The 9,840-nt window shown below is 27.2% G+C and overlaps 1 protein-coding gene across 3 annotated transcripts; it reads left to right on the top strand.

Moving 5' to 3' along the window:
* Positions 1–5,860: 5,860 nt before the first annotated feature.
* LOC140893148 (uncharacterized) lies at positions 5,861–9,343 on the top strand. 3 transcript variants are annotated; one of them, XM_073302228.1, is made up of 8 exons: positions 5,861–6,147; positions 6,631–7,122; positions 7,408–7,582; positions 7,830–8,118; positions 8,199–8,271; positions 8,361–8,431; positions 8,532–8,611; positions 8,839–8,978. In XM_073302228.1, exons 1-8 carry the CDS (start codon positions 6,088–6,090, stop codon positions 8,841–8,843), a joined length of 1,245 nt encoding a protein of 414 aa, XP_073158329.1. In that variant the 5' UTR covers positions 5,861–6,087; the 3' UTR covers positions 8,844–8,978. The 3 variants fall into 3 exon arrangements, with proteins under 3 accessions (XP_073158329.1, XP_073158315.1, XP_073158322.1); XM_073302214.1 differs by having other exon boundaries at positions 5,862–6,147; positions 8,341–8,431; positions 8,839–9,343; XM_073302221.1 differs by having other exon boundaries at positions 5,880–5,954; positions 8,341–8,431; positions 8,839–9,343.
* The last annotated feature ends 497 nt before the right edge of the window (positions 9,344–9,840 follow it).

Below are 9,840 nucleotides of genomic sequence, written 5' to 3' on the forward strand. Positions count from 1 at the left end.
AGCATTATCTTTTAATGCAATCGAGTCCTTACCTGAGAAATGCATATTTAGGAGTCAGCGCTTTTAATTATTGTAATTTGTAAGTGTATACATACATTAGTAAACCAAATGACATTGATAATCTATTCATAGATTTAATGATGGCGGGGAGAATAATTTTATAATAAATTATTTGTTTGAAAATGAGATTTGTTGACATAAAATTAGTAGCATTGCATTGACAATTTTATCTTGGATTCTCGGATTTTTTTTTGATTTATTAGATTTATTGTGAGACGGTCTCCTGAATTTATATCAATGAGATTGGTCGATCCAACAGATATATACAATTAGAAGTAATACTTTTGACATGAAAAATAATTTTTTTTCATGGGTCGAGTCGGATAGAATATCAATATAATAAAATTGATCTGTGAGACCGTCTCATAAGAGTTTTTGTCTTTTTAATTTTTTGTTGAGAAATTGAGATACAGGAAGACAAAGAAAAACAATCAAATTAAAGACTTCTCTAGCATTAATCGAGAACAAAATACAAAGTAAAATTAACGAGTGAACCCCAAATCAAAGATGTGGTCATTGATTTTTTACGAACCTTTGTGACACTTAATTAAACTAGTAAACAGCACGTGCGATGCATGTGGTGACATTTTGTTTATATATAATATATCTATTTATTATTTTTTATAATTATCGATATTTTCACGACATCATAATAAAAATCATATAAACTTTAATTATTAATTATGAAAATCAACTGAAATAATACAATGATCATTTTTTTTCACTTTTAGTCATGTTAATGGTGAATTTTTATTTTCAATCCTGTAACTTGAATGTTTTCATTTTTAGTCATATTATGATGCATTTTCATTTTTAATCATGTCACTTATATATTGTTTTTATTTTGATCATTTAACTCCCATGTTTTTTTGGGTTATGTACTTATGTTGTGGTATATATATTTTCATTTATAGTCATGTAACTTTTATATATTTTTTTTTGTCATTTAACTTGTATTATATCCCTATATATTTTTATATGATCTTACTTATAGTGTAAATAAAATGACAAATTTCTTATTTCACAATGATAAAACTTTACTTTTTTATTCAAACTTTTAGATAGGTAATAGATAATAGATAGATAGATTTCACAATGATAAAATTTTACCATTTTTATTCACATTTTTATGTAGGTAATAGATTTAATTTATACTCCTACATTAATTTCGTAAATATATGTTTTTAACTTTAGTTGTTAATATTATTACAGAAAATTTTAGTTTTTAGTTTTGTTCTTTTCAAGATTTATATTCTTATATTTTTTTTATTTTAACTATTTATATTAATACCGTAAGTTTTGGTTTTTTTCTTTTCTTCTTTTCAAAATTTATGTATCTATTTGATTAACTGCAACTCGATTAAGTCACAAACTAAAATTTAGTTTATTCTTATATATTTTTAAATTTCCTAACATTACATAAGTTGTAATATAAATAAAGACAAATTGTGAGAAATTAAAAAATGGTTCTTTCAAAAAATAATAATTAAAAAATGAATTATTTAATTATATTAATGGACGCATTAGTTGAAATTTAATGAAAGTGTATAATTTATTTATGGATATTAATATTTATATATAATATAATAAAAATATTTATTTACTTTTATGTTCTAACTAAAATGTTGTTTTACTTTTATATCTTTTTATATTTTTATATGACCTTATTTATAGTGTAAATAAAATGGCAAAGTTGTTATTTCACAATTGTAAAACTTTATCCTTTTATTCATACTTTTAGAGAGGTAAAGTAAAATTAATTTCATTAAAAAAAATTTTATTTGTCAAACATATATATATATATATATATATATATATATATATATATATATATATAGAGAGAGAGAGTGAAAATATTTATTATGTTAATTGTTTTGAATTGAAATAATACACAATCTAATAAAATAATTATTTATTATCTTTAATAATTTTAATAAATAGATATTTTATTTTTATTTTTAAAAATATAATCATTTTTATGTTAATCAAAATAATACACAATTTAATAAAATAAATATTTATTATCTTTAATAATTTTAATGAATATAAATTTTTTCCAACATCTAATCAATTTTTTTTAATTGTTTTAGATTTTCCTAAGAAATATGTACGATAAAATATTATTTCTCAAATTTATTTTTATTATCAAATTTTTATTCAATTTTGGCGTATCGTTGTTTTCAAATTTTTTTATAAGTATGTCGTAACCAAATTTTATTTTTCTATTATATATATATTTTAGAAAAAACCAATTTGATGCTCACGTATTTTAAATTTTATTTTCTTAAATTCATAGAAAATAATTCAAACCAATTCATTGAAGGTGAAATTTTATAATTAAATAAGATGCGAGTTAACACAATGTATTTTTAATACCAAAAAATTATATGAAAATAATTTATTCATTGATTGCATTTATATTGTAATAGTATATTATTAAATTTATAAATATAGTATGATATTTAGAAAATAATTAACACGTGTCTCATGGGTTAGACACGTGAAAATATATTAGATATAACATAAGACAAATAATAAATTTAAATTTATTCACCTTTAAAATAAAAATAAAAAAGTAATAATTAAAATTTCAAATAATATTCATTTGTTTTATTGTTTTTAAGATATAGTGAATTTTTAATATTTGATAAGGTCTTATATTTGAGTCTTAAATTTATTTAGATTAAATGTGGATTACATTTTGACATTTATTTTTGAAAAAATTGTTTTTTTGATTCTATAAAATTCTTTATTTATAATTTCGATACTCCGTGTTATCAGATTTCAAAGTCTGTTATATTTGTTTTTTTTTCTTACGATTTTAGAGTATTCTTTTATGTGATATTTTTGTACCATAGACGTTTATAGTATTGTATCAGCATTTTTGATAAACAATAAGTAAAATTGTCAAAAATCGAAACACGCAAGACTAAACTGAAGTTAAAATTTTGATATCGCTAAAAACCCTTTATATCTGTTAAGTCCTTGTCTTTCAAATTTTGGACATAAAACGCCTACAAAAATACGTATGGATAAGGGAATACACTCAAACTTGAAAACGTGAGGATATATGTGCTCAAGATTTGAAAACACAAGGAGTTAATAGATAATTTATTTTTCATAATGGATTTTTAGAAATTTTGAGATGTATGTATGTAATTATTTCATATGAAAATATAGACCTAAAATCGTAATTATCAAATATTAGCGGACTAAAATTACAATTTTTTCTTTATTTTTTCATCATTATCTTTGATTTATTTATATTTATGAATGAAATTTATAATATTTAATTTTATTTAAATTCCAAATTATATATAAATTTTATATTATATATTTTTTTCTTATTTTTTTACATTCATTTTTCACCAAGTTTTCATGAAATTATTTATCGACAAATTCTTTAATAAAATTTTTTTATTTCTATTCACACTTTTAAAGATAAAATTATTAAATATACATAATTTTTTTAAAAATAATTAATTTAAAATATATTTTATTTTTCAAACATATATTCACTTTATATATCAATTTTTATATTTTTAAAACACTATGTAGAAAATATCATCTCAATACAATTAATCGAATGAATATACAATCCAAAGGCAAAATAAAAAATCCATACTGAAAAACTTAGTCATTCTATTTATACTTTTATAGTAATAATAAAATAAATATATATTATCTTTAATAGTTTTAAAGTATACATGCATATTTTTATTTTTCAACATCTTAATCATTTTTATATGTTAATAGTTTTTATATTTTTCTAAGAATTATGTTTCGATAAATTTTATCTCTCTAATTTATTTTTATAATCAAATATCTATTGAATTATGACGTATCATTATTTTCAAATTTTCTTATAAATATGTCGTAACTAAATTTTATTTTTTATTATAAATTTTTTTTAAAAAATGTGTTTTAATTTTTTTTTCTATATGAAAATAATTTAATTTTTGATTTCACTTATATTGCTATAGTGTATAATTAATTTTACAAATGCAATATGATATTTAATAAACCAATTAAAATGTTGTGTTTAAAGAGTTCAAATAATTTTATATTATTTTTTATTTTTTTCTAATATAGCAAGTTTTTATTAATAGATTATTGCATTATGAAACTTATTCTTCATAAAATTTATGGTGATGTTATATTTCTATATATTATATTAAATGCAAATTTCGTAGAAGTGTAAATATTGCTTAAATATTTTAAATGATCAGTTATTTTATTGTCATAGTACAAAAAGTATGTGAATTATTCTATTGCTATATTTGTTAGTGTAATTAATTATATTAATTCATCATTTTTATTAGCATCTTACTATTATATTATCCTAATCATAACAGTTTTTTTATCTTAATTTACCTCATAATTCAATATTTTTCAAGACAAAAAATCATTATTATCCATAAATATTAATATTAAAAATAAAAATAAAAATGATTCACTTAGAACATGATCCACAAGAGTTTTTTTTGCTTATTAATTATTAATTTACCCCATACTTTTACATTTTTTAAGACAAAAAATAATAATGATTAATTTATAAAATTAAAAAATAGTTAGTAGAAATAATGCATTATTTTATAATTTTCTTCTCATTATTATTTTTTAGAATGAATTAGGAATATAATGACAAGCATTGAAATGTATTCAATGGGTAAAATAATAATAATAATAATAATAATAATAATAATAATAATAAATGCATCAATTAAATGAATGAACAACACATTATTTTGTATAAATTGCACATCCCAAATTTGACCCTAAATTTTACACCATTTTTCCACTTATGCTCATGCAATTAATATCAATCATTCATAGCTTTTGGGCAATGTAGTAAACACACAATGCAAAACTTTGCCCTTTATTCATACTTTTATAGTAGAAATAGATGAGTTGGTTTATTGTGAGACGGTATCATGGATCTTTATTCGTGAGATGAGTCAAACTCACCCATATTTACATTAAATAGTTATACTTTCGTGAGATTGATTTCTTAATTGGGTCATCCAGAAAAAAAATATTATTTTTATGCTAAAAGTATTAATTTTTATTGTAAATAGATAGGATTGACCCGTGTCACAAGAGACCTACTAAAAAAAATATATTATCATAAACGATCCAATTAAGAGATCCGTCTTACAAATTATTCGTGAGATCGTTTCACAGAGTTTTTGTATATTTAAAAAGGACACATTTAAAATATTAATTAATTTATGTTTAATTATTCATATATCAAATTTCTTTGTACCTTAGTAAGGCACAATTCACCCTTCTAGCAAGTGCAACGAGGGTTGACTTCAATATGACATTGACTATTTTTTTGTCATATTTGTCGATGATGATAAAATAATTCCAAAGTTTTGATATGCGACTTGGCCCTTGAAATTCCAAATGGCGATTTTGCTTTGATTAGTATGTATATAAATAATAAATTTTACAAATTTTCAAAAGCCAAAAAAAAAAAAAAAACAAAGTGTATGATTGTATGAATAAAGATATATGCTTATTTCTCAAAAAAAAAAAAAAAAGATAAATGCTTACAAATTATTATTATATTACTGAAAATAAAAAATATATATATATATATAACAATCACTCAGTCCCAAATATTTAGTATAATTTCCACATTAGTCCAATATATACTTATTCTTAAATATATTAAACTACATTCAATAAATTTTTTTAAAATATTTATTAAATAAAGTGAAAATTTCTTTATAAAATATACTTTTTTAATCGGAAATTTATGAACAAATGGAGTATTTAAGGAAACAAATACAACTTTTTAAGGTAAGAAAAGAGAAGTATCAGTTGGTTTGTAATACCTGCCGATGTAAAAATTGTAGTTGCTGGGCAAAGATCTTACCAGAAAAAAAGTAGGCATTCTCTTCTGGGTTGTGCTACGGCAACAGTACCGCTGTTTCTGTCTTTCTGAATTTAACTCATATTATCACAAATTCATTGATTATTCAAAATTTCTAGCTCTGGGTTTCGTGTTTGATCCGAAATATGGAAACATCTGAAGGAAAATCATTAGCTAGAGAAAAAGATCAGGGGTTTTCACGCCAGGTGTTTTTTTTTTTTTTTCAGTTATCGATTTTGGTCATTTACTTTTCTCTGCTCTGTGTTTCATTTTCTTGTGAGTGGGATCTAGTCTGAAGGTTTTTGGTGGGTTTTTCTGGGTGGAGATTTTAAGTTCGTGATGTTCTTGAAATGCGATTGAATATTGAAATTCTTGGTGATCGTGCTGTAAATGTTTGCTGCAATATGTACTATTCTGTTTGCTTTTTCTTCCTACCTTTGAATTTGATGGCATTTTTTTGTTGGTGATTATATATAGTCGACAAAAGTTTGTTCCCACTCTCTCGTTTTCTGTATTTGGTATTTGGTTTCTACTCTCTGTTTTTTCTGTATTTGGTAGTAGGTGTTTTAAAGTCGTAGTTTTTGCTTCGATATTGGTTTCTTGTGTTAAAATCACTGAGTGGGTTTGTGCAAGAATGCCATTTTTGTGGTTCTTTTGACAAGTTTTGTTCTTTTCATCGATTCTATTAGGTTGAAGAATCAAGTGAAATAGTAGTGGAGGAACCCGTAATTGGACAGAAAAGTCAAAATCTTTTTGTGCAGATACCCAAGACAACGGTGGAGGGATTGGCCGAGGATTCTGTGACCATAAATATGCCTGTTTCACCGATCCAAACACCCAAGAGAGTAAATTTTTCACCGTTACCAAGCCCCAGTCAGGCTAAAGTTTTTGGATCTCCTGGTCCTTCATCGTCCTTAGGAAAATCAGCTGTAAAGAATCTCCTTCCGAAGCTGAGCTTCAAATTTCATAATTCGAGTTCAGAGACGGAAAAGGCTGCCATGCTAATGCTCAGAGCTTCCCCCGACACACGTGGGAAGCCATCCATTACCAGGGCTTTTTCTCTGACAAAGATTTTTACTCAGAAAATGAAGAGAACGTCGTCTTTACCAACTTCACCCGTTTTACACTCGAATCCTGAGTCTGTCCATGGGGGAGTTAGAAATTTCGTTGTCGATGAAGCTGTAAGTCCAATCACACCATGGCTTAAGAGATGAGATTTTTCTCGGTCTTATTGTTTAAAAAAGATGGGCGTCATTAATCTGATCATCTAGTTCTACTAGTCCTTGCGAAAGTTATGTTGCAAAATGTACTTTAGTTATGTTATAAGAACTATGGATTGTGAAGATTTTGATCAGTTGACTTCAATTTATTCTGCTCTTTTTATGTTTGTTACACTGTCTCCACGCTTACAATAGATGATCACTTCTCTGTTCTATTCAAATCTTACAGACTCCATCATCTTGCAGAAAGGTGGATCCTTGCTATCCATACATCGTTCTCGATCAGTACCAGTGTTGAATAAAGATGGAAGCACAAAGCAACTGGACTATTTAGACGGTGTATTTCGTGTGATTCCCACCACTCCACGTGTCCCAGAACAAACCCCTGCTACTGCAACGACTAGTTCAACATTTGATTCAGGTAAAAAAATTTAGTGTACAAGTACTTCGCCTAAGTAGGGCTGTAGTTATTGAGACCTCAAGCTCACAGTTTTAAGTCTGAATCTGATGTTTTCTTGGGAAAAAAGCAGTTGAATACAACGTTGTTCCCAAATACTTAATATCTGGGGACAAAAATAATGGACTGGTTTTAATACGATTCTTTCCATTTTTTACTTTGTCCCCTCATCTGATGTTGAACCTTACCTTACCTTTGTCATTTGGTTCAGATGCGAATAAAAACTACACAGAAGACATACCTCAAGAAGAAGCCGTGTGCCGAATCTGCTTAGTGGAACTCGGTGAGGGAACAGACACCATGAAAATGGAATGCAGCTGTAAAGGCGAACTCGCCCTAGCCCACCAGGAATGTGCGATTAAATGGTTTAGCATAAAAGGTAACAAGACTTGTGAAGTCTGTAAGCAAGAGGTTCAGAACTTACCTGTCACACTTTTACGAATCCAAAACATTCAGTCCAGAGGCTCTGCAACTCGTCCACATGAAGTAAGACGATACAGGCAAGTAAATATCCTTTTCGCAGCTGAAACATCGGGGGAAAACTCAAAATAAATCAGTTGAAAGCTGCGAAAAATTGCAGGGTTTGGCAGGATGTTCCTGTTCTTGTGATTGTCAGCATGCTTGCGTATTTTTGTTTTCTCGAGCAACTTCTGGTAAGTCAAAAATTGAGAAACTTTACGCTATAGCTTTCTTGAGATGAACTCAACACTCTTAAAGTTTAGGTTAACAAAATGGGATCTAGCGCAATTGCCATATCGTTGCCATTTTCCTGCATATTGGGTCTCCTAGCATCCATGACGTCAACCACCATGGGTATGCTGCTTGGCTTTCTAGTCATTTTGAGCATTCATTTGTAAATTTTGTCATGCTACCTACCTCAGTTTTTCTTTCTTTTTTTTTTCTCCCTCTGTAGTAAAGAGAAAATATGCCTGGATATATGCCACTGTTCAGTTTGCGTTGGTGGTGATTTTCTCACATGTTTTTTACTCTCTGGTAAGACATTCTTCAACTGAGATACTGGTTGAATACTTTCAGGATTAATCCAAAATCCGGAAAGTTATCCATTGTTCTTAGTTTTTTACATTAGATTTTCTTGACCAGCATCATGCTGAACTTCCCGAAGCGTTTCGTAGTCGTACTACCTCAAACCTTTAGTTGAGTTCAAGTAATGTGAATGGATTCTTTCTCACACAAAACTATTTGATATGGCGATTCTACAGCTTAGTGTGCAAGCGGTTCTCTCTGTTCTTCTTGCCACATTTGCTGGTTTTGGAGGGGCAATGTGTGGAACTTCCCTTCTTTTCGAGATTCTAAAGTGGAGGAGAAGTTGGAATTCATCGTCGAATTCCCAACGTGACTCGGCACCACAAAATCACTCCTCGGAGGCTGGGGATATGACTCAAATGGACACACAACAACAACAAAATGGAGTTACGAACCAAGGGAACAACCTTGCCAGTTAAAAGCTCAAGCCAATGAGCCAAGACAGAAACCGTAAAGTCGAGCAGAAAATCGTAGTTAAAGATAGGAATGCATATTTTTTGATGTTTTTTCCATGTGGATGTGAGTTTTACCAATGTGGGGGTTGGGTGTTGAAAGGTGCTGATTTTGTGTATGTTTTTCGTTTATGTTGCAACATCAGAGGTTGAGGTGTAATTCTAGCTTTCCAGTTCGCATACATTTACGAGCCCGTTTGGATTTTGTAGAGATTTTTTAAAATAAGTAATTTTTTAAGCTATAATTTATGGTTTTTGAAAATGCTCTTTTTTTTACTTTAAAAAATTGCTTTTTTAAGCACTTATTTGGTCATCCAAACACCTTATTAGCCGAAAAAGCACTTTTTTTTTTTTTAAAAAAAATGTTTTTTTGGCCTGACTTTTGATACCAAATGGGGCCTATATCACATAGACATACATGGTTTCCATTTCTTGATTTGCAATTGAAGATTTGCAATTGAAGTGTAACTAATAAAACAAGAATGATAATTTTTTTTTGGGTCAATTAACTTGTCCATTTTTTTTGTTTTGGTCTATTAACTTTTAAAAATTTGATTTTGGTACACTAAATTTTACTTTTCGGGTATATTGGTCCAACTTTTGATGTGACACCGGAAAATGTTGACGTGATATCGGAAAATGATGACGTGACACCAGAAAATGATGACGTGTCTAGTTGGCACGCCAGCAATTTGATTAAAATCACTGAAAATTAAAAGTGTTAGT

Source organism: Henckelia pumila, chromosome 1 (genome assembly GCF_033568475.1).
Source record: "Henckelia pumila isolate YLH828 chromosome 1, ASM3356847v2, whole genome shotgun sequence".
Classification (NCBI taxonomy): domain Eukaryota; kingdom Viridiplantae; phylum Streptophyta; class Magnoliopsida; order Lamiales; family Gesneriaceae; genus Henckelia; species Henckelia pumila.